Source organism: Pinus tabuliformis, chromosome 2_2 (genome assembly GCF_031772625.1).
Source record: "Pinus tabuliformis cultivar Carrire ecotype Pingquan chromosome 2_2, CPIR1, whole genome shotgun sequence".
Taxonomy (NCBI): Eukaryota; Viridiplantae; Streptophyta; class Pinopsida; order Pinales; family Pinaceae; genus Pinus; species Pinus tabuliformis.
In genome coordinates, this window is record NC_142300.1 from 1,315,870,938 (window position 1) to 1,315,895,611 (window position 24,674).

Here is a 24,674-nt window from a genome sequence, read left to right on the forward strand (position 1 = left end):
AAGACCTCAGTGGCTTTCTGAAAGTCCTTAACAACACAATGAATTATTTCCTCCCAGGATTTGGGCAATGGGGGAAGTTAATCCATGGGTAACTGCTTCGGTGTAGAAGCCAAAGGAATATGATGCATAGAGGAAGAAGGATTAGCATGCCCTATTGCAGCAGAGGAAGAGCCCAGAATGCCCAATGATGAGACATGCCCTGAACCTGAGCCGTTCAACATAAAATTATTGGCATTAGAACAAAGGCCAATAGAATGTGTGAAAGGAGGAATAGAATGTGCAGCAGGAGGAATGGAAGAAGGGGCAGCAAGAGGACTGGAAGGAGCAGCATGAAGATCTGAAGAAACCAGATTGTTAAGAGAGGAGGTCTGCGCATATTTTGAAGCTGAACTAGACAAAACCATCTTCTCAGAGATAGCATGGTCAGCTGCTGCAATTAGCTCCTCATCTTCCAACTGAATTCCAAAGGTAAACTCTGATTCTGACTGCGCAGAAGGAGAGGGCGGATGCTCAGGAATAGGTTCAGCAAGATAGAGCGTCTGCGCAGAAGGGGAGGGAGCCACCTGCTCAACCTCATGAGATAACTGTGCTTACTGTCTTGTTGCTGGCTCAGAAAGAACTTGCGCAGGATAAATAGGAGTTATTTGTTGTAAAACAGGATCAACAGATAACGCAGCAACACGATCCTGAAGAAAAAACGTTGAAGGCTCTGACAATTCAGATGAATGTCGAAAAACTGTGTTGCTGGAGCTGGAAGATGAAGACACTGCGTTGAGGAATCTGACAGATCTGAGGACTGTTGCAGACATTGCGTTGATGAATTTGTCAATTCAGAAACGTTATGCAAGCCTGAAGCATGCAGCATGGATGGATTTGGCAGATCTGCCAACGTTGAAGTGATCTGTGTGGACGCAGGATCACGCAGATCTACCAACGTTGAAGAGAGCAAACACTACGTGGAAGATTGTTCTGACAGATCTAGCAATACACGTAGCAATTCAGGAGAATGCTGCGTGGAAGAAACAGGCGGATCTGGCAAAGAACGCTATAATTCTGTAGCATGCTGCGTGGAAGGGTCTGGCAGAACAAGTAGAATAGAGGAGCGCTGCAAACATTGCGTGGAGGTTGGATCTGGCAGCTCTGGCAATGAAGAACGTTGCATGGAGGCTGGATCTGGCAGCGCAGAACGTTGCATGGACTGAACAGGAGCAGAATTATTTTGCTGCGTGGGACCCTGATTTAATAAATCAAACAATTGATTGTAAGAACATGATCCAGAAAATTTTAAAGCTTCCTCAACCAGCGCTGGGACCCGCTCAGAATTTACATGAAGAAGAAAAAAATCTTCAAGGAAACGTTAGTAAGCAGCGGCAGAGTTTCGCTTGTTAGCTGAAGAGGCTAAATCCTGACAATCTGAATTCAAAGAATTCTGAGAACGCTGGGACATTGAGCGAGATTGACCGATAGATTTGAATTATTCTTCGCCATAGACAGTTTAGTGTACCAAAATAATAAAGGCGGAAATAATCTCGAATTATGATCAATAAAAACCCAGAAAAGTTAAAACTTAAAAACAAAGAAACAAAGGACAAAAGAGATGCACATAAACACTTATGTATTATACATCAAACTAGTTTCGTCCAAACTAGGACTCATCAGTGACACATAATCAAGCAGTGCAAGCAGTGTTTATATAGTGAACAAGAGCAGTGCTAGCTTCCAAAAAACTAGTCGTTACAAAAACTAGCCGTTATAAAAATCCAGCCATTATAATAAACTAGCTGTTATGCATCATAATTGTAATTAATTAACTAATTAAATTAAAAAATTATGAAGAACAGTAGAATGATGCTCTTGAAGGTGTCAAGATCGAGGATCGACACTGCTCATGTATAATGTGACCATCTTTCTAGGATTTTGCCAACAAATCAAAGGTCTAGGAATATACTGCAACTAAGTGAAGTTGTGGAATTCTCCATGAAGTTTAGGGTTTAGGGTCTAGGGTGTAGGGTTTAGGGTCTAGGGTGTAGGGTCTAGGGTTAAGGGTTTCGGCGTTAGGGTTTGGGGTTTGGGGTTTTGGGGTTTTGGGTTTGGGGTTTGGGGTTTAGGGTTTAGGGTTACCAAAAATAAAGGCGGAAATAATCTTGAAGTATGATCAATAAAAACCCAGAGAAATTAAAACTAAAGAAACAGATAAATAAAGGACAAATGAGATGCACATAAAAACTTATGTATTATACATCAAACTAGTTTCGTCCAAAATAGGACTCATCAGTGATACATAAGCAATGAGTGCAAGCTGTCCTTATAAAGTGAACAGGAGCAAAGCTAGCTTTCAAAAATCTAGCCGTTACAAAAACTAGCCGTTATAAAACTAGCTGTTATACATCATTAATTAATTAATTAATTAATTAATTAAAAAAAAATTAAAAATTATGAAGAACTGTAGACGAAAAATGATGCTCCTGAGGGTGTCAAGATCGAGGATCGGCACTGCTCATGTAAAATGTGCCCATCTTTCTAGGATTTCGCCAACAGATCATAGGTCTAGGTATATGTTGCAACTAAGGGAAGTTCTGGAATTCTCCATGAAGTTTAGGGTTTAGGGAACCCCCAAGGTTTAAAGCTCTGGTAGCCTCACAGAAGTCTAGCTTTAACACCAGGGGGCCCTCTTGAGGTCCGTGCGAACTGGACCTCGCGCATAAACCTGCTGAAGAAGAGCAGACCTCTGATCCCAATGAACTCTGGCGAAGCAAGCTTGAAGAAAATCAGGAGGATACCCCCTAGATCGAAGCCTCTGGTAGAAAGATCTTTGTAGCTCCAGAAAACCCGATTCACTGCTTCCCGAAGAAGATAACGTTGTAACTCATTAACCACAAAAGCAACCTTTTGATGACGAGGGTGCCAAGAAGAAAATGGAATGTATTGATAGGCATTCAGCGGCTTCTGATAGCACCTGGTAGAGAGCTTTCCAAAGGCTTGGAAATCTGAGCCTTTGAAAAGAACTAAATCCAAAAAGTTGATGCTGGTGGAGGAGATGCAGTAAGTAATATGAATGTGATCAGGATAGATGGACTGATAGCAGTCCAAAAACTGGAGCAATCTATCCTTGGAGCCAGCCCAAACCATGCAACCATCATCGATGAAGCGTTTAAACAACTCAATCTCTGGTGAAGGAGTTCTTCTGAAAACTTCCTGCTCAAGATGACAAAGGAAGAGACAAGCATAGACAACAGCAAAGTTGCTGCCCATAGCAGTTCCCCGGTCTTGTCGATAAAAACAGCCATTGAACTGAAGAAAGTGCCAAGAAAGAACAAGATCGGCTGCAGAAACCAGGAAATCAATATCCCTAGAGGAGAAAGATTCAGCAGAGCTATGAAGCAGCATTTCCCTCAACGCATGCAAGCTTTGTTGAGTGGGAATGCTTGGATATAGCGATTCTATATCAAAGGTTACAAGGAGAGAGTCAACAGGAAAAGTTTTTGAGTCAACAACTTGAAGCAGAGAAATAGAATCAGGCAGATGAAAAGGTTGTGCAAGAAGAGTACTAAGCAACTTATGATGAAGAAACTTAGAAAGAGGCTCAAGCATGAACCCTTTGTAGGAACAAATAGGCCTTCCTATAGGAGGGTTTTTGTGAATCTTCCACAGAAAGTAAAGCATACAGGCTCTAGCTTTATGGGATTGGACTTGCTGAATATATTCCCACTGTTGCACTGTAAGAAGATTACTGAATCTCTTTTGAAGCTGGCAAAGCTTCCTCTTTATGGCGGCCCAAGGAACTGCAGAATACGGTCTGTATACATTAGGATCAGATAGTTGCCAAAGAGCTTCTGCAACATATCTGTCTTTATCAAGAACCACAATAGCCAAATTTTTGTCTGCTGGCTTGATAACAATAGGGAGTCAGCGAAGGCTCCTTAGAGCAAGCAATTGGGACCTGGAAAAGCGGGGTTTGTGGGAAAAATCAACAGAGGCAATCTTATTGTGCAGAAGGGTAAGACCAATATGAAGAGCATGATTCAGATCAGGATCACGGATAGGGGGTTCCCAGGAGGAGTTAGGCAATCTAAAAGGATTGTAGACATCATCTGTAGAAGGACCAAAAAATCTCCTAAGACGGCAAAGTCTGGAAAAATAGGCATATTCATTAAGAATATTATCTACAGACATGGGAGGTGGCCTGGGAATAAATTTCTGCCCTAAGCCCAAAAGCTTTTCTTGGCTGAAAGAAAGAGAGACAGAGGAAAGATTATGGATAGCTAAGTTGCTAATCCTACTATCTAACCTGGAGGGAGTCATTCTTCCAATCAGATAAGAGAGATAACTAAAAGGGCTAATATAGGGCAGCGAAAAAATGGTTCGGGATTTGCTTACTCTAAGGGAGCCTTTCCCTTGTTTTTGGCCCGTGCATGGTTCTGAAACATGCTTTGCTGCTGTGGCACAAATGGAACAGCCTCCATATTCAAACCAGTGTTCAAAGAAGCTTGGTTTTGACTGGAGGGCGATGGCCCAGCAGCAGATGGTGTGAACCTCCTTCCGTGGCGGAATCTCTCTCTACCTACCCCGTTTTTTGGCACGATGTTCAATCATTTCAATCTAGAATTGATTGATTTGTCTGTTGTAAGAAGCAGTGGCACGAGAGACCCATTGTGCAGCAATAGAGCTACCTGCAGCCGGACCAGAGCAGCTAGTGAATTGAACATTGGCAAAAGGTTCAGCAAGCTGTTGGAGGTTGTCATGAAAAGATGAAGCAAGCTGATCAAGCTTCTCTTCATTTTTGGTGACAATGGATCTCCCATGACGAAGATAGAATGCATGGCATTCTTTCCTGAAGTTCTCAGTGATGGATTCAAGTCCGGATCTGAGAATATGAGAGCTATCAGGGTCTGAAGCAGCAAGACCGGGAACTTTAACCATGAGACTCTGAATAACACGGCCATCTTTTTGGAGGGCTTCAAGCTTCTCCACCAAAGCATGAGATCTGAGAAAGAACTCAGTGGCTTTCTGAAAGTCTTTAACAGCACAATGAATTAATTCCTCCCAGGATTTGGGCAATGGGGGAAGTTCATCCATGGGAAACTGATCCGGTGTAGAAGCCAAAGGAATATGTTGCATAGAGTTAGAGGGAGCAGCATGCCCTATTGCAGCAGAGGAAGAACCCAAAATGCCCAAAGATGAGACATGTCCAGAAGCCGAAGTAATATGCTGCATAGAGGTAGAGGGAGCATCATGCCCTATTGCAGCAGAGGAAGAGCCCGGAATGCTCAATGAAGAGACATGCCCAGAACTTGAGCTAAAATTGTTGACATTAGAACAAAGGCCAATAGAATGGGCAGCAGGAGGAATAGAAGAAGGAGCAGCATGAGGACTGGAAGAAACCAGATTGTCAAGAGAGGAAGTCTGAGCAGTTTTTGAAGCTGAACTGGAAAGAACCTTCCATGCAGAGATAGCATGGTCAGCTGCTGCAATGAGCTCCTCATCTTCCAGCTGAATTCCAAAAGTAAATTCAGATTCTGACTGCGCAGAAGGAGAAGAAGTCTGATGCTCAGGAACAGGTTCAACAAGATAGGGTATCTGCGCAGAAGGGGAGGGAGCCACCTGCTCAACCTCATGAGATAACTGCGCAGAAGGAGAGAATGCTGACTGTCTTGTTGCTGGCTCAGAAGGAACTTGCGCAGGAGAAATAGGAGAGATTTGTTGTAAAACAGGATCAGCAGTTAACACAGCAACACGATCTTGCAGCAAAAACGTTGAAGGCTCTGACAATTCAGATGAATGTCGAAAAAAATGTGTTGCTGGAGCTGGCAGATGAGGACATTGCGTTGAGGAATCTGGCAGATCTGGGGACTGTTGCATATGAAGCGTTGATGAATTTCCCAATTCAGAAACGATATGCAGGCCTGAAGAATGTTGCGTGGATAAATCTGGCAGATTTGCCGACGTTGAAGTGAACTGCGTGGAAGCTTCTGGCAGATCTACCAACGATGGCTGTAAACACTGCGTGGAAGAATGCTCACGCTACAAATCTGACTGAAAACACTGCGTGGAAGAATAATCACGTTGCAAATCTGAATGTAAACACTGCGTGGTATGTTCTGGCAGGTCTGGCAACGAATCTGGCAAAGAACGCTGCAATTCAGGTGTTGGATCCGGCAGCTCTGGCAATGAAGAACGTTGCATGGAGGCTGGATCTGGTAGCGCAGAACTTTGCATGGAAATCTGAACGGGAGGAGCAGAAATATTTTGCTGCGTGGGACCTTGATTTATTAAATCAAACAATTGATTATAAGAACAAGACCCAGAAAATTTTAAAGCTTCCTCAACCAGCAATGGGACCCGCTCAGAGTTTACATGAAGAAGAAAAAAATCTTCAAGGAAACGTTTGTATGAAGCGGCAGAGATTCGCTTGTCAGTTGAAGAAGCTGAATCCTGACACTCTGAATTCAAAGAATTGAAAGAATTCTGAGAACGTTGGGACATTGAGCGAGTAACAGGGCGATTATTGATCGATAGATCTAAATTATTCTTCGCCATAGACAGTTTAGGTTACCAAAAATAAAGGCGGAAATAATATTGAAGTATGATCAATAAAAACCCACAGAAATTAAAACTAAAGAAACAGATAAACAAAGGACAAATGAGATGCACATAAAAACTTATGTATTATACATCAAACTAGTTTCGTCCAAAATAGGACTCATCAGTGATACATAAGCAAGCAATGAGTGTAAGCTGTCCTTATAAAGTGAACAGGAGCAAAGCTAGCTTTCAAAAATCTAGCTGTTACAAAAACTAGCCGTTAAAAATCTAGCCGTTATACATAATTAATTAATTAATTAAATTAAAAAAAAAATTAAAAATTATGAAGAACTGTAGACAAAAAATGATGCTCCTGAGGGTGTCAAGATCGAGGATCGGCACTGCTCATGTAAAATGTGCCCATCTTTCTAGGATTTCGCCAACAGACCATAGGTCTAGGTATATGCTGCAACTGAGGGAAGTTCTGGAATTCTCCATGAAGTTTAGGGTTTAGGGTTTCGGGTTTCGGGTTCAGGGTTCAGGGTTCAGGGTTCGGGTTCAGGGTTCGGGTTTTAGGGTTTTAGGGTTTAGGGTTTAGGGTTTAAGGTTTAGGATTTAGGGTTTAGGGTTAGGGGTTAAGGGTTTAGGGTTAAGGGTTAAGGGTTTAGGGGTTTGGGGTTTAGGGTTTAGGGTTTTAGGGTTTAGGGTTTAGGGTACCGAAAAAATTAAAGCGGAAATAAATCGAAGTATGCCCAATAAAACCCCAGATAAAAAAAGACTGAAGAAAGAAATTAAGAATAAAGGACAGAAGAGATGCACATAAAAAAAACTTATGTATTATACATCAAACTAGTTTCGTCCGAAATAGGACTCATCAGTGATACATAAGCAATGAGTGCAAGCTGTCCTTATAAAGTGAACAGGAGCAGTGCCAGCTTTCAAAAAACTAGCCGTTACAAAAACTAGCCGTTATAAAAAACTAGCCGTTATGAAAAACTAGCCGTTAAAAAACTAGCCGTTATGCATCATAAGTTAATTAATTAATTAAAAAATTATGAACTGTAGCAAAAAATGATGCTCCTGAAGGTGTCAAGATTGAGGATCGGCACTGCTCATGTAAAAGGTGCCCATCTTTCTAGGATTTCGCCAACAGATCAAAGGTCTAGGTATATGCTGCAACTGAGGGAAGTTCTGGAATTCTCCATGAAGTTTAGGGTTTAGGGAACCCCCAAGGTTTAAAGCTCTGGTAGCTTCACAGAAGTCTAGCTTTAACACCAAGGGGGCCCTCTTGAGATCCGTGTGAACTGGACCTCGCGCATAAACCTGCTGAAGAAGAGTAGACCTCTGATCCCAATGAACTCTGGCGAAGCAAGCTTGAAGAAAATCAGGAGGATACCCCCTGGATCGAAGCCTGTGGTAAAAATATTTCTGTAGCTCCAAAAACCCTGATTCACTGCTTTCTCGAAGAAGATAACATTGTAACTCATTTACCACAAGGGCAACCTTTTGATGACGAGGGTGCCAAGAAGAAAATGGAATGTATTGATAGGCATTCTGCGGCTTCTGATAGCACCTGGTAGGGAGCTTTCCAAAGGCTTGGAAATCTGAGCCTTTGAAAAGAACTAAATCCAAAAAGTTGATGCTGGTGGAGGAGATACAGTAAGTAATATGAATGTGTTTAGGATAGATGGATTGATAGCAATCCAGAAACAGAAGCAATCTATCCTTGGAGCCAGCCCAAACCATGCAACCATCATCAATGAAGCGTTTAAACAGCTCAATCTCTGGAGAAGGCATTCTTCTGAAAACTTCCTGCTCGAGATGACAAAGGAAGAGACAAGCATAGACAACAGCAAAGTTGCTGCCCATAGCAGTGCCTCGGATTTGTCGATAGAAACAACCATTGAACTGAAGAAAGTGCCAAGAAAGAACAAGTTCGGCTGCAGAGACTAGGAAATCAATATCCCTAGAGGAGAAAGATTCAGCAGAGCTATGATCTAGCATTTCCCTCAAGGCATGCAAGCCTTGTTGAGTGGGAATGCTTGGATACAGTGATTCTATATCAAAGGTTACAAGAAGAGAGTCAGCAGAAAACTTTTTTGAGTCAACAACTTGAAGCAGAGAAATAGAATCAGGCAGATGAGAAGGTTGTGTAAGCAGAGTACTAAGCAACTTGTGATGAAGAAACTTAGAAAGAGGTTCAAGCATGAACCCTTTGTAGGAACAAATAGGCCTTCCTACAGGAGGGTTTTTGTGAATCTTCCAAAGAAAGTAAAGCATACAAGCTCTAGCTTTATGGGGTTTGACTTGCTGAATATATTCCCACTGCTGAACTGTAAGAAGATTGTTGAATCTGTCTTGAAGCTGGCAAAGCTTTCTTTTAATGGCGGTCCAAGGAACTGCAGAATACGGCCTGTAAACATTAGGATCAGATAGTTGTCTAAGAGCTTCTGCAACATATCTGTCTTTATCAAGAACCACAATACCCAAATTTTTGTCCGTTGGCTTGGAGACAATAGGGAGTCGGCGAAGGATCCTTAGAGCAAGCAATTGGGACCTGGAAAAGCGGGGTTTGTGGGAGAAATCAACAGAGGCAATCTTATTGTGCAGAAGGGTAAGACCAATATGAAGAGCATGATTCAGATCTGGATCATGGATAGGGGGTTCCCAGGAGGTGTTAGGCAATCTAAAAGGATTGTAGACATCATCTGTAGAGGGGCCAAAAAATCTTCTAAGACGACACAGTCTGGAAAAATAGGCATATTCGTTAAGAATATTATCTACAGACATGGGAGGTGGCCTGGGAATAAATTTGTGCCCTAAGCCCAAAAGCTTTTCTTGACTGAAGGAAAGAGAGACAGAGGAAAGATTGTGGATGGCTAGATTGCTGATCCTACTATCTAACCTGGAGGGAGTCATTTTTCCAAGTAGATAAGAAAGATAAGAGAAAGGGCTAATAGAGGGCAACCAAAATAGGGTTCGGGAGCTGCCTACTCTAAGGGAGCTTTTCCCTTGTTTTTTGCTTGTGCAGGGTTCTGCAACATGCTTTGCTACTGTGGCACAAATGGAACAGCCTCCAGATTCAAACCAGTGTTCAAAGAAGCTTGGTTTTGAATGGAGGGCGATGGCCCAGCAGCAGATGGTGTGAACCTCCTTCCCCGGCGGAATCTCTCTCTGCCAACCCTGTTTTTTGACTGCTGGGCAGTTGGGGGGTGCTGATGAGGCTGTTGCCTGTGATGTTGCTGGGGCATCTGCTGATGCTGCTGCCGAGATTGTTGCTGGGAAAGTTGAGGTTGCTGCCTTTTCTGCTTTTGCTGAGGTTTCTGATGCTACTGCTGTTGCTGTGGCTGATGCTGTTGCTGCGACCTTCTGTGCTGTGGCTGCTGTTGTTGATGCTGTTGTGGCTGCTTTCTATGTTGTTGCTGCTTTGGGCGCAGCTGCTGTTGCTTTGGCGGAAGATTCTGCTGCTGCTGCTTAGGAGAGTTGGAAGATTGCAAATCTATCAGGAAAGCGATTTGTTCCTGGATAGGTTTGAGAGCGGCATCCAACTTATGTTGCTGGGTCTGAAGAGATCGAGCAACCTCTTTTTGGACCAAAACCGAAATAGCTTCTTCCCGAGGTATATTGTTGGCTAATTTAGCCAAATCTTCTCTGGAAGCATTTCTAGCAGCAAGGGCAGCACTGCGGGCGGCACGACGTTCAATCATTTCAATCTGGAATTGATTGATTTGTCTGTTGTAAGAAGCAGTGGCACGAGAGACCCATTGTGCAGCAATAGAGCTACCTGCAACAGGACCAGAGCAGCTAGTGAATTGAACATTGGCAAAAGGTTCAGCAAGCTGCTGGAGGTTGTCATGAAAAGATGAAGCAAGATGATCAAGCTTCTCTTCATTTTTAGTGACAATGGATCTCTCATGCTGAAGATAGAATGCATGGCATTCTTTCCTGAAGTTCTCAGTGATGGATTCAAGTCCGGATCTAAGAATGGGAGAGCTATCAGGATCTGAAGCAGCAAGACCGGGAACTTTTACCATGAGACTCTGAATAACACGACCATCTTTTTGAAGGGCTTCAAGCTTCTCAACCAGAGCATGAGATCTGAGAAAGACCTCAGTGGCTTTCTGAAAGTCCTTAACAGCACAATGAATTATTTCCTCCCAGGATTTGGGCAATGGGGGAAGTTTATCCATAGGTAACTGATCTGGTGCAGAAACCAAGGGAGTATGCTATATGGAAGGAGGAGGAGCAGCAGCATGCCCTAAAGCAGCAGTGGAAGAGCCCGGAATGCCTAATGATGAGACATGCCCAGCGTTTGAACTGTTCATCATTAGATTAATGGCATGCCCAGAATTTGAACTGTTCAACATTAAATTATTGGCATTAGAATGTGCAGCAAGAGGAATAGAAGGAGGGGCAGCATGAGGACTAGAAGGAGCAGCATGAAGACCGGAAGCTTGCGCAGTTTTTGATGCGGATTTGGACAGAGCTATTGCATGGTCAGCTGCTGCGATAAGCTCCTCATCTTCCAGCTGAATTCCAAAAGTAAACTCTGATTCTGATTGCGCAGAAGGAGAGGGAGTAGTTTGTCCCAATGTAGGTTCACAGAGATCTTGCGTAGGAGAATAAGGAGTTATCTGCTGTAAAACTGGGTCAGCTGGTAACGTAGCGATCTGATCTTGAGAAAAAAGCGTTGAAGGCTCTGTCAAATCAGATGACTGGCAAAAGAACTGCGTTGCTGGAGCTGGCCGATGTGATGAGGCATCTGGCAGATCTGAGGATCGCTGCAGACAATGTGTTGACAATTCAGGTACATGTTGCGTTGAAGAATTCCTCACTCCAGAAACGGGCTGCAGTCCTGTAGTTTGCTGCGTTGAAGAATTCCTCACTCTAGAAACGGGCTGCAGTCCTGTAGTTTGCTGCGTTGATGAATTTCTCAGATCAACTCTTGAAGCTTGCTGCGTTGATGGATTATGTTGTGCTGATGAAATTCTCTGCGCTGATGAATTTATCAAATCAACTCCTGTAGCTGCCGGCTCCGTTGATGAATTATGCAGCGCTGATGAGTTTCTCAAATCAACTCCTGTAGCTGCCGGCTCCGTTGATGAATTATGCAGCGCTGATGAGTTTCTCTGCGCTGATGAAATTCTCAAATCCACTCCTGAAGCTGCCGGCTCGATCTCATGAAAAAACAACTGCGCAGAAGCACATGGTGTCTGCATAGAAGATGAGGGAGCCACCTGCTCTACCTCATGAGAGAATAGCTGCGCAGAAGGAGAAAGAGCTAATTGCCCCAGCGCGGGAGAAAAAGGAGTTACCTGTTGTAAAACAGGATCAGCACATAACTCAGCAATTCGATCAGGAGAAATATGCGTTGAAGGCTCTGATAGTTTAGAAGAATGAGCTGGCAGATCTGATGAAGGTAGCAATGACTGCGTTGATGGATTCTTCAAATCAGAAACGTGAGGCAACCCTGAAGCAAGCTGCGTGGTTGGAACCGGCAGATCTGAAGCTGGATCTGGTAGCTGAAGCAACGCTGCATCTGGTAGCTCAAGCAAAGCTGTAGAACGTTGCATGGAACAAGACTGAGCGGGAGCAGAATTATTCTCCATGGAAGGCTGCGTGGGTTGATTCATCAAATCAAATAATTGATTATAAGAACACGTGCCAGATTTTAAAGCTTTTTCCACCAGCGCTGGAACCCGCTCAGAAGTTACGTGAAGAAGAAAGAAATCTTCAAGAAAACGTTTGTGTGCAGCAGGGTTTCGCTTGTTAGCTGAAGATGCTGAGTCCTCACAATCTGAATTCAAAGAATTCAAAGAGATTTGAGAATTTTGAGATCGCTGAGACATTGAGCAAGTAATAGGGCGATTATTGAACGATAAATCTGAGTTATTTCTCACCATAGACAGTTTAGGGTACCGAAAAAATTAAAGCGGAAATAAATCAAAGTATGCCCAATAAAACCCGAGATAAAAAAAAAAAGACTGAAGAAAGAAATTAAGAATAAAGGACAGAAGAGATGCACATAAAAAAAACTTATGTATTATACATCAAACTAGTTTCGTCTGAAATAGGACTCATCAGTGATACATAAGCAATGAGTGCACGCTGTCCTTATAAAGTGAACAGGAGCAGTGCCAGCTTTCAAAAAACTAGCCATTACAAAAACTAGCCGTTATGAAAAACTAGTTGTTATGCATCATAAGTTAATTAATTAATTAATTAATTAAAAAATTATGAACTGTAGCAAAAAATGATGCTCCTGAAGATGTCAAGATCGAGGATCGGCACTGCTCATGTAAAAGGTGCCCATCTTTCTAGGATTTCGCCAACAGATCAAAGGTCTAGGTATATGCTGCAACTGAGGGAAGTTCTGGAATTCTCCATGAAGTTTAGGGTTTAGGGTTTAGGGTTTAGGGGTTTAGGGTTTAGGGTTTAGGGTTTAGGGTTAGGGTTTAGGGTCAGGGGTTTAGGGTTTAGGTTTTAGGGTTTTAGGGTTTAGGTTAGGGTTTAGGGTTTAGGGTTTAGAGGGTTAGAGGGTTTGGGGTTTGGGGTTTAGGGTTTAGGGTTTAGAGTTTGAGTTTTAGGGTTTTAGGGTTTAGGGTTTAGGGTTTAGGGCTAAAACAGCAAAGAGAGTAAGGTGGGAACAAAACCGAACAAAATACCCAGTTACATGTAAAGAAATTGCCGGAAATTGAAAAACATGTAAAAATTGCAAAAGTTGCAAATTGCAAACCGAGACAAATGCAAAAAATGCTAAAGGACAAGATTATGCAAAACACATAATAGACAAGAAACAGATCTTTGTATTCATCAAACTAGTTTCGTCCTCAACGGGACTCATCAGTGATACAAAGAAAAAGAGCAACTTGCTGTCCTTATATAGCAAAAGCGGACAGGGCAAGTGCATGGTAAGTGGTACATGGTATTTTTTGCAACCATGGTATTGGCACATGGTTTTTTACTTTTTAATTTTTAATATTAAAATATTAAAAATAAAAGTAAAAATAGCTAAAAAATAGCTCTCCTCATGCAAAAAATCTGAAAAAATCATGTACTGCTCCTGGAAGAAGAATGCACTGCTCCTGTAGAAGATCATGGCCGGGGGTCGGAACTGCTCATGTAAAAAGTCTCGATTTTGCGCGGATTCCGCCAACAAATCAAGGCCTTGGGAATATGCTGAAGCAAAGGGTGACGCTGGAATTCTCCATGCAGTTTAGGGTTTAGGGTTTAGGGCTAAAACAACAAAGAGAGTAAGGTTTAGGGTTTAGGGTTTAATCAAAAGTGCAAAAAGCTAGCGATACCATTAGCAAGATAGTAATCAGAAGAAAGAAAAAAATAAAAAGGACAACAAAAATTGAAAGATGAATAAAATTTTGTATTATCAAACTAGTTTCGACCTTTAGGGTCTCATCAGTGATACAAAGAAAATCTTTACAATGTATGTCCTTTTAATAGACCGCAATCAAGCGCAAGGTCGAAGGAAACAACAGTTCAACCGTTGAGCTCGAAAACGGGAAAGGAACCGACTGATCTGACAAATGGCAAAAAAGCGGAAAGTGCACTCTGGGGGTTTAGGGTTTAGGGTTTTAGGGTTTAGGGTTTAGGGTTTAGGGTTAGGGTTTAGGGTTTAGGGTTTTTTTTTTAGGGTTTAGGGTTTAAGGGTTTTAGGGTTTAGGGTTTAGGGTTTTAGGGTTTAGGGTTTAGGGTTAAAACAGCAAAGAGAGTAAGGTGGGAACAAAACCGAACAAAATACCGAGTTACATGTAAAGAAATTGCCGAAAATTGAAAAACATATAAAAATTGCAAAAGTTGCAAATTGCAAACCGAGACAAATGCAAAAAATGCTAAAGGACAAGATTATGCAAAACACATAATAGACAAGAAATAGATCTTTGTATTCATCAAACTAGTTTCGTCCTCAACGGGACTCATTAGTGATACAAAGAAAAGGAGCAACTTGCTGTCCTTATATAGCAAAAGCGGACAGGGCAAGTGCATGGTAAGTGGTACATGGTATTTTTTGCAACCATGGTATTGGCACATGGTTTTTTACTTTTCAATTTTTAATATTAAAATATTTAAAATATTAAAAATAAAAGTAAAAATAGCTCTCCTCATGCAAAAAATCTGAAAAAATCATGTACTGCTCCTGGAAGAAGAATGCACTGCTCCTGTAGAAGATCATGGCTGGGGGTCGGAACTGCTCATGTAAAAAGTTCCGATTTTGCGCGGATTCCGCCAACAAATCAAGGGCTTGGGAATATGCTGAAGCAAAGGGTGACGCTGGAATTCTCCATGCAGTTTAGGGTTTAGGGTTTAGGGTTTAGGGCTAAAACAGCAAAGAGAGTAAGGTTTAGGGTTTAGGGTTTAGGGTTCAGGGTTTAAGCAATAAAGAGAGTAAGGTGGGAAAAAAACCGAACAAAATACCCAGTTACATGTAAAGAAATTGCTAAAGCAATAAAGAGAGTAAGGTGGGAACAAAACCGAACAAAATACCCAGTTACATGTAAAGAAATTGCTGGAAATTGAAAAACATGTAAAAAATGCTAAAGTTGCAAAAGTTGCAAATTGCAAGAAATGCAAAGTTGCAAAAGTTGCAAACCGAGACAAATGCAAAAAATGCTAAAGGACAAGATTATGCAAAACACATAATAGACAAGAAACAGATCTTTGTATTCATCAAACTAGTTTCGTCCTCAATGGGACTCATCAGTGATACAAAGAAAATGAGCTACTTGCTGTCCTTATATAGCAAAAGCGGACAGGGCAAGTGCATGGTAAGTGGTACATGGTATTTTTTGCAACCATGGTATGGGCACATGGTTTTTTACTTTTTAATTTTTTAATATTAAAATATTTTAAAATATTTTAAATATTAAAAAATAAGAGTACAAAATAGCTAGAAAATAGCTAAAAATAGCTCTCCTCATGCAAAAAATCTGAAAAATCATGTACTGCTCCTGTAGAAGATCATGGCCGAGGGTCGGAACTGCTCATGTAAAAAGTCCTGATCTTGCGCGGATTCCGCCAACAAATCAAGGGCTTGGGAATATGCTGAAGCAAAGGGTGACGCTGGAACTCTCCATGCAGTTTAGGGTTTAGGGAACCCCCAAGGTTCAAAGCACGAGTGGCTTCACAAAAGTCCAGCTTCAACACCAAGGGGGCCCTTTTGAGGCCAAGAGAGTGAAGAGGACCTCGTGCATAGACCTGCTGCAATAGAGCAACCCTTTGATCCCAATGGACCTTGGCAAAACATGCCTGGAGGAAATCCGGTGGATAGCCCCTCGACCGAAGCCTGCTGTAGAAAGCCCGTCTGAGTTCAAGGAAGCCCAACTCAGTGCTCTCTCGAAGAAGATATCTCTGCAGCTCATTAACCACGAATGCTACTTTCTGGTGCTTGGGATGCCAGGAAGTAAAAGGAATATACTGATATGCATTCAGTGGTTTCTGGAAACATCTGGTGGAAAGCTTTCCAGAGGTGTGGAAGTCATCACCTTTGAAAAGCACAATGTCCAAAATGTTGATGCTGGATGATGAAATGCAAGAAGTGATGCGAATGTGCTCAGGATAAATGGACTGATAGCAATCCAAGAATTGGACCAATCTCTCTCTGGAGCCATTCCAGACCATGCAACCATCATCAATAAACCGTCTGAAGAGCTGAATCTCTGGAGCAGGAAATCTACGGAAGACTTCTTGCTCAAGATGGCAAAGAAAAAGACATGCATACACAACAGCAAAATTGCTGCCCATGGCAGTGCCTCTAATCTGCCGATAGAAAGAGCCATCAAACTGCAAAAAATGCCACTTGAGCACCAACTCAGCTGCACTGACTAGAAAATCAACATCTTCTGGAGTGAAGAGATCCGCAGTACTATGCTCAACCATATCCCGTAAGGCATGCAAGCCTTCCTGAGTGGGGATGCTAGGGTAGAGGGACTCTACATCAAATGTTACAAGAAATGAATCGGGAGCAAAACGCTTGGATTCAATATCTTGCAATAAAGAAAGAGAGTCTGGAAGATGATTGGGCTGAGCAAGTAAAGTGCCAAGGAGTTTATAATGCAAGAATTTGGAAAGAGGCTCCAACATAAACCCATTGTAAGCACAGATAGGCCTACCGACAGGAGGGTTTTTGTGGATCTTCCAAATGAAGTAAAGCCTGCAAGCTTTGGCATCTTGCGGCTTGACTTGCATTATATACTCCCACTGCTGAACTGTAAGAAGATTGCGGAATCTTGCTTGGAGCTGCCTGAGAGACCTGCTGATGGCCAACCATGGAACTGCTGCATACTGTCTGTAAACATTGAGGTCAGCTAGTTGCCGGTGGGCTTCGGCAACATAGCTATCTCTGTCAAGCACCACAATCCCCAGGTTCTTATCCGCTGGTTTGATCACAATAGGGAGTCGGCGAAGGCTCTTTAATGCAAGCAATTGGGATCTGGCAAATCTGGGTCTGGTGGTAAAATGGACAGAGGCAATGCGGTTTCTAAGGATGGAGAGGCCAAGCTGAAGAGCACGATTAAGATCAGGATCATTAATCGGAGGCTCCCAGGTAGGGTTTGGCAGGTGGAAAGGATTATATGTGTCATCATCAGAAGAAAGCCGAAAAAATCTTCTGAGGCGGCAAAGACGGGAAAAATATGGCCATGGGCGGAGGCCGGGGAATGTATTTGTGCCCTAGGCCCAGCAATTTGGTTTGGCTGAAGGAAAGGGGGACAGAAGAGAGATTGTGAATAGCAAGATTGCTAATTCGACGATCAATCTGGGAAGGGGTCATTTTTCCAATCAGATAAGCCAAATAGGAAAAGGGGCTAATGGAGGGCAACCAAAAAAGATGACGGGAATTGCTTACATAAAAAGAGCCGTGTCTTTCCCTTTGTCTCCACGAGAAATCTGATGCACATGTGGCCGCTGTGGCGCATATGGGGCAGCTTCCGGATTCAAACCAGTGTTCTGGAAAGGCTGGTTTGGAATGGAAGCCGATTGCCCAGCAACAGATTGAGTGGAGCGATTTCCTCGGCGGAACCGCCCCCTGCCCATCCCGTTTTTTGGCCGGGATTGCTGCTGCTGCTGCCTCTGGGGATGACTGCGCAGTTGCTGGGGCTGACTGCGCAGTTGCTGGGGAGGCCTCTTTTGGCTGCGCAGAGACTGCTGCTGCTGCTGCTGTGGAGGCTGGCCATGCTGCTGTCGCTGCTGGGGCTGTCTACGCTGCTGCTGCTGCTGTCTACGCTGCTGCTGCTGCCGAGAAGAAGGTGAAGTGCCGGGAGATTGAAGCTCAATAAGAAAAGCAAGCTGGTCTTGCATTTCCCGTTGCTGCTGCTGCAAAGGCTTCAAAGTGGCATCGATTTTCTGTTGCTGGGCCTGAAAAGATTTTGCAACCTCTTTCTGGACCAAAACAGAAATCGCTTCTTCTCTGGGAATATCATTAGCTTGCTTAGCTAATTCTTCCCGAGCAGCATTTCGGGCGGCTTGTGCGGCAGCTCTGGCGGAACGTCGTTCAACTAGCTCAATTTGGAATTCATTGACCTTGTGATGGTAAGAAGACAAGGCCAGTGAAACCCAGTGAGCAGCAACAATGCTGCCTTCAATCGGACCGGTAGGGCTAGTGAACGGAATATGCTGGAACGGCTCGGCAAGTTGGTGAAGCTTATTTTCAAAATCTGAAGCAAGCTGGGAAACCCTAGCTTCATTTTGCTCCACAATAGCTTGCTCATGCCGCAAATAAAGTTCATGGCAATCTCTTCGATATCTGGCAGTAAGGGCTTCAAGACCACTTTTGAGAGCATCATTGGTGTCAGGATCAGAAGCTACAAGACCCGGTGATTTAACCATAAGGCTTTGAATAACACGGTTGTCTTGCTGAAGAGCTAATAATTTCTCAACAAGCGACTGAGATTTCATTAAAATTTCAGTGGCTTTTTGGAAATCTTTTACTGCACAAGAAATCACTTCGGTCCAGGAATTTGGCATCGGCGGAAAACCATCATTTGCTGAATGCTGGTGAACTGTGGACGGCCCCGGATGGGCAGAAGGACCCCCCTGCGCAGTAGAAGGAAACCCCTGCGCAGCAACAGAAGGGCCCTGCGCAGCAACAGAAGAGGGCTGCGCAGTTCTGGGAGGGTACTGCGCAGTCTCTGGAGGGGGCTGCGCAGTACCTTCATTTGCCCCGACATTAAGCCGAGGACCCGCCATTGCAGCACCGAGAAATGCTTGCTCAATATCTTGAGGAGTAAGAGCGTTTTCCCGGATGATTTGCTGCACAATACTGCCGAGCTTGCTTAGGGTTTAGGGTTTTGGGTTTTGGGGTTTGGATTTTGGGTTTTGGGGTTTGGAGTTTGGGGTTTGGGGTTTGGGGGTTTGGGGTTTGGGGTTCAGGGTTCAGGGTTCAGGGTTTAGGGTTTAGGGTTTAGGTCTTGCTGCAAGAAGAGAGTAAGGCGGAAACCGAACTGAAAACACACCCAATAAGGTTTAGGGTTGAGGGTTGAGGGTTGAGGGTTTGGGGTTTGGGGTTTGGGGTTGAGGGTTTGGGGTTTGGGGTTAAGGGTTGAGGGTTTGAGGGTTTGAGGGTTGAGGGTTGAGGGTTGGGGGTTTGGGGTTGAGGGTTGGAGTTGACGGTTTGGGGTTTGGGGTTTGGGGTTTGGGGTTGAGGGTTTGGGGTTTGGGGTTTGGGGGTTGAGGGTTTGGGGTTTGGGGGTTTTAGGGTTTAGGGTTTAGGGTTTATGGGTTCGGGTTTAGGGTTTCGGGTTTAGGGTTTAGGGTTTCGGGTTTCGGGTTTAGGGTTTCGGGTTTAGGGTTTCGGGTTTCGGGTTCAGGGTTTAGGGTTCAGGGTTCAGGGTTTAGGGTTTGGCAGGCGGTTTAGGGTTTAGGGTTAAGGGTTTGGGGTTTTAGGGTTGAGGGTTGAGGGTTGAGGGTTTTAGGGTTTAGGGTTGAGGGTTTTAGGGCTTAGGGGTTTTTAGGGTTTTAGGGTTTTAAGGGTTTTAGTGTTTAGGGTTTAGGGTTTAAGGGTTTGGGGTTTGGGGTTTGGGGTTTGGGGTCTAGGGTTTAGGGTTTAGGTTTAGGGTTTAGGGTGTTAGGGTTTAGGTTTTAGGGTTTAGGGTGTAGGGTTTTCGGTTTAGGGGTTTCGGTTAGGGTTTACGGCTTAGGGTTTACGGCTTAGGGCTTTAGGGTTTAGGGTTTAGGGTTTAGGGTTTAGGGTTTAGGGTTTAGGGTTTAGGGTTTCGGGTTTCGGGTTTCGGGTTTCGGGTTTCGGGTTTCGGGTTTCGGGTTTGGGGTTTGGGGTTTGGGGTTTGGGGTTTGGGGTTTGGGGTTTGGGGTTTGGGGTTTAGGGTTTAAAGCAGAAAAGAGAGTAAGGCGGAAACCGTAACGAAAGTACACCCAAAGAAAACCGAGACAGATACGTGACTTTGCAGATACGCGAAAAACCCTGAAAAAACAGATACGCGACTTTGCAGTGTCTGACTAGCGTATACACGCGACTTTGCAGAGACAAACTCGCGTATACGCAGATACGTAACTTGGATCTGAGATTTAGCAGAAAGGATAGTAAGGCGGAAGCCGTAACGAAAAGACGCCCAAAGATAACCGAGACAGATGAACCGATACAAGATAAACTGAAAAATAAAAAATGCTTAAGGACAAGCGATTATGCAAAATACATAAGTAGAACAGAAACTCTGTATTAACATCAAACTAGTTTCGTCCTCAATGGGACTCATCAGTGATACAAAGAGAATGAGCTACTTGCTGTCCTTATATAGCAAAAGCGGACAGGGCAAGTGCATGTACATGGAGTTTTTTAATGATTTTTTAATATTAAAATATTAAAAAATATGAATAAACAGATACGCGACTTCGCAAGTCTGACTAGCGTATACACGCGACTTTGAAGTGACTAACTCGCGTATACGCAGATACGTAACAAGAAGCTAAAAAATAGCTAAAAGATAGCTCTGCTTTATGCAAAAAATCTGAAAAAACATGTACTGCTCCTGGAAGAAGAATGCACTGCTCCTGTAGAAAATCAAGGCCGGGGGTCGGAACTGCTCATGTAGAAGGTGCCGATCTTGCGCGGATTCCGCCAACAAATCAAGGGCCTGGGAATATGCTGAAGCAAAGGGTGACGCTGGAATTCTCCATGCAGTTTAGGGTTTAGGGAACCCCCAAGGTTCAAAGCACGAGTGGCTTCACAATAGTCCAGCTTCAACACCAAGGGGGCCCTTTTGAGGCCAAGAGAGTGAAGAGGACCTCGCGCATAGACCCGCTGCAATAGAGCAACCCTTTGATCCCAATGGACCTTGGCAAAACATGCCTGGAGGAAATCCGGTGGATAGCCCCTCGACCGAAGCCTGCTGTAGAAAGCCCGTCTGAGTTCAAGGAAACCCGGCTCGGTGCTCTCTCGAAGAAGATATCTCTGCAGCTCATTAACCACGAATGCAACTTTCTGGTGTTTGGGGTGCCAGGAAGTAAATGGAATATACTGGTATGCATTCAGTGGTTTCTGGAAGCATCTGGTGGAAAGCTTTCCAGAGGTGTGGAAGTCATCACCTTTGAAAAGCACTATGTCCAGAATGTTGATGCTGGATGATGAAATGCAAGAAGTAATGCGGATGTGCTCAGGATAAATGGACTGGTAGCAATCCAAGAATTGGACCAATCTCTCTCTGGAGCCATTCCAGACCATGCAACCATCATCAATAAACCGTCTGAAAAGCTGAATCTCTGGAGCAGGAAATCTTCGGAAGACTTCTTGCTCAAGATGGCAAAGGAAGAGACATGCATACACAACAGCAAAATTGCTGCCCATGGCAGTGCCTCTAATCTGCCGGTAAAAAGAGCCATCAAACTGCAAAAAATGCCACTTGAGCACCAACTCAGCTGCACTGACAAGAAAATCCACGTCCTCTGGAGTGAAGAGATCAGCGGTACTATGCTCAATCATATCCCGTAAGGCATGCAAGCCTTCCTGAGTAGGAATACTAGGATAGAGGGACTCTACATCAAAAGTAACAAGAAATGAATCGGGAGCAAAACGCTTGGATTCAATATCCTGCAATAAGGAGAGAGAGTCTGGAAGATGGTTGGGCTGAGCCAACAAAGTACCAAGAAGTTTATAATGCAAAAATTTGGAGAGAGGCTCCAGCATAAACCCATTGTAAGCACAGATAGGCCTACCGACAGGAGGGTTTTTGTGGATCTTCCAAATAAAGTAAAGCCTGCAAGCTTTGGCATCTTGCGGCTTGATTTGCATTATATACTCCCACTGCTGAACTGAGAGAAGGTTGCGATATCTTGCTTGAAGCTGCCTGAGAGACCTGCTGATGGCCAACCACGGAACCGATGCATACTGCCTGTAGACATTGAGATCAGCTAGTTGCCTATGGGCTTCGGCAACATAGTTTTCTCTGTCAAGAACCACAATCCCCAAGTTCTTGTCTGCTGGTTTGATCACAATAGGGAGTCGGCGAAGACTCTTTAATGCAAGCAATTGGGATCTAGCAAAACTGGGTCTGGGGGTAAACTGGACGGAGGCAATGCGGGTTTGAAGGATGGAAAGGCCAAGCTGAAGGGCACGATTAAGATCAGGGTCATTAATCGGCGGTTCCCAGGTAGGGTTTGGCAGGCGGAAAGGATTATAGGTATCATCATCAGAAGAAAGACGAAAAAATCTTCTGAGGCGGCAAAGACGGGAAAAATAAGCAAATTCTTTAAGAATGTCATCAATGGCCATGGGCGGAGGCCGGGGGATGTATTTGTGCCCTAGGCCCAATAATTTGGTTTGGCTGAAGGAAAGAGAGACGGAAGAGAGATTGTGAATAGCAAGATTGCTAATTCGACGATCAATCTGAGAAGGGGTCATTTTTCCAATCAGGTAAACTAAATAAGAGGAGGGGCTAATGGAGGGCAACCAATACAGATGACGGGAATTGCTTACATTAAAGGAGTCTTGCCTTTCCCTTTGAATCCGGCAGGGATTTGATGAACACCTTGCCCATGTGGAGCAAATGGGGCAGCCTCCGGATTCAAACCAGTGTTCTGGGAAGGCTGGTTTGGAATGGAGGCCGACTGTCCAGCAACAGATCTGGTGGAGCGGTTTCGTCGGCGGAAACGCCCCCTGCCCATCCCGTTTTTTGGCCGGGATTGCTGATCTAGGGCACCCTGCTGCTGCTGCTGCCTCTGAGGCTGCCTGCGCAGTTGCTCAGGCTCACTGCGCAGTTGCTGGGGCTGCCTGCGCAGAGGCCTCTTTTGACTGCGCAGAGGCTGCTGCTGCTGCTGCGGGGGCCGGTTCTGCTGCTGATGCTGCTGGGGTTGCCTCTGCTGCTGTTGCTGGGGCTGTCTACGCTGCTGCTGCTGCTGGGGTTTCTGCCGAGAATGTTGCTGGGGCTGCTGCTGGGGAGAAGCATCCAAGAGAGAAGCAAGATGATCAATTTTCTGTTGCTGGGTTTGGAGAGATTTTGCAATTTCTCTTCGAACCAAAACAGAAATGGCTTCCTCACGAGGAATATCATTAGCTTGCTTAGCTGCTTCTTCCCGAGCGGAATTTCTGGCAGCTTGGGCAGCATCTCTGGCAGAACGACGAAGAACAAGCTCGGTTTTGAAATCATTGACTTGTCGACTGTAAGTGGACAAGGCAAGTGAACACCAATGGGCAGCAACAAGACTGCCATCAACAGGACCGGTGGAACTAGTAAACTCCATGTCTTCGAAAGGAAGAGCAAGCTGGAGAAGCTTATCTTTAAAATCTGAAACAAGATTAGAAACCCTAGTTCCATTTTGCTCCACAATAGATTGCTCATGCCGTAAGTAGAGTTCATGGCAATCTCTTCGATATCTGGCAGTAAGAGCTTCGAGACCACCTTTGAGGGCATCATTGGTGTCTGGATCGGAAGCTACAAGACCCGGTGTTTTAACCATAAGGCTCTGAATAACACGGTTGTCTTGTTGAAGAGCAAGCAGTTTCTCAACAAGCGACTGAGATCTATGCAAGATTTCAGTGGCTTTTTGGAAATCCATGACTGCACGAGAAATTACATCGGTCCAGGCAGTGGGCAACGGCGGAATTTCATTATTACCCGGAAGCTGGCGGGCAAAAGATGATTCCGGATCATGAGTAGCTGGATGCCGAGAAGAAGGGCCCGGCTGAGGAAAGTCGAGATGGGGCTGCGCAGCCTCAAGATGGGGCTGTGCAGTCTCAGGATGAGGCTGCGCAGTTCCTGGAGGGGACTGCGCAGGCTCATTGATGCCAGCTGAAGGATGCTCCGGTGGGCTGAAAAGAAAAGGCCCAGAAGAGTTTCGCTTCTCTTTCTCTCGGTTCACAATTTCTTCAATCTCACGGGAAGAAGGAGTGTTATCCCAGACGAACTGCTGAATAACATTTTCTATAATGTTCCTCCGAGACGAAGCGGAATCGCGTTCGGGAGGATCACGATCAATATGAGATTGAGAATTTGCCCTGGAATGAGATCTAGTAACAGGACCCGTGCTTTCATTAGGGTTTCTCGCCATGGACTTAGTTTAGGGCTTAAAGCAGAAAAGAGAGTAAGGCGGAAACCGTAACGAAAGTACACCCAAAGAAAACCGAGACAGATACGTGACTTTGCAGATACGCGAAAAACCCTGAAAAAACAGATACGCGACTTTGCAGTGTCTGACTAGCGTATACACGCGACTTTGCAGAGACAAACTCGCGTATACGCAGATACGTAACTTGGATCTGAGATTTAGCAGAAAGGATAGTAAGGCGGAAGCCGTAACGAAAAGACGCCCAAAGATAACCGAGACAGATGAACCGATACAAGATAAACTGAAAAATAAAAAATGCTTAAGGACAAGCGATTATGCAAAATACATAAGTAGAACAGAAACTCTGTATTAACATCAAACTAGTTTCGTCCTCAATGGGACTCATCAGTGATACAAAGAGAATGAGCTACTTGCTGTCCTTATATAGCAAAAGCGGACAGGGCAAGTGCATGTACATGGAGTTTTTTAATGATTTTTTAATATTAAAATATTAAAAAAATATTTTAAATATTAAAAAATATGAATAAACAGATACGCGACTTCGCAAGTCTGACTAGCGTATACACGCGACTTTGAAGTGACTAACTCGCGTATACGCAGATACGTAACAAGAAGCTAAAAAATAG

At 44.1% G+C, this 24,674-nt stretch overlaps 3 protein-coding genes across 3 annotated transcripts; all 3 read right to left on the bottom strand.

The window, feature by feature from the left end:
* Positions 1–2,637: 2,637 nt before the first annotated feature.
* LOC149198369 (uncharacterized) lies at positions 2,638–4,463 on the bottom strand. Its single transcript, XM_089409029.1, has 3 exons — positions 4,378–4,463; positions 3,941–4,225; positions 2,638–3,844 (listed from the first exon to the last, which is right to left on the bottom strand). Exons 1-3 carry the CDS (start codon positions 4,461–4,463, stop codon positions 2,638–2,640), a joined length of 1,578 nt encoding a protein of 525 aa, XP_089265155.1.
* A 3,148-nt stretch (positions 4,464–7,611) lies between these two features.
* LOC149198370 (uncharacterized) lies at positions 7,612–9,441 on the bottom strand. The gene has a single exon (XM_089409030.1). The coding sequence runs from the start codon at positions 9,439–9,441 to the stop codon at positions 7,612–7,614; it is 1,830 nt and encodes a 609-aa protein (XP_089265156.1).
* An 11,107-nt stretch (positions 9,442–20,548) lies between these two features.
* On the bottom strand, positions 20,549–22,384 carry LOC149198371 (uncharacterized). The gene has a single exon (XM_089409031.1). It carries the CDS (start codon positions 22,382–22,384, stop codon positions 20,549–20,551), a length of 1,836 nt encoding a protein of 611 aa, XP_089265157.1.
* Between the last annotated feature and the right edge of the window lie 2,290 nt (positions 22,385–24,674).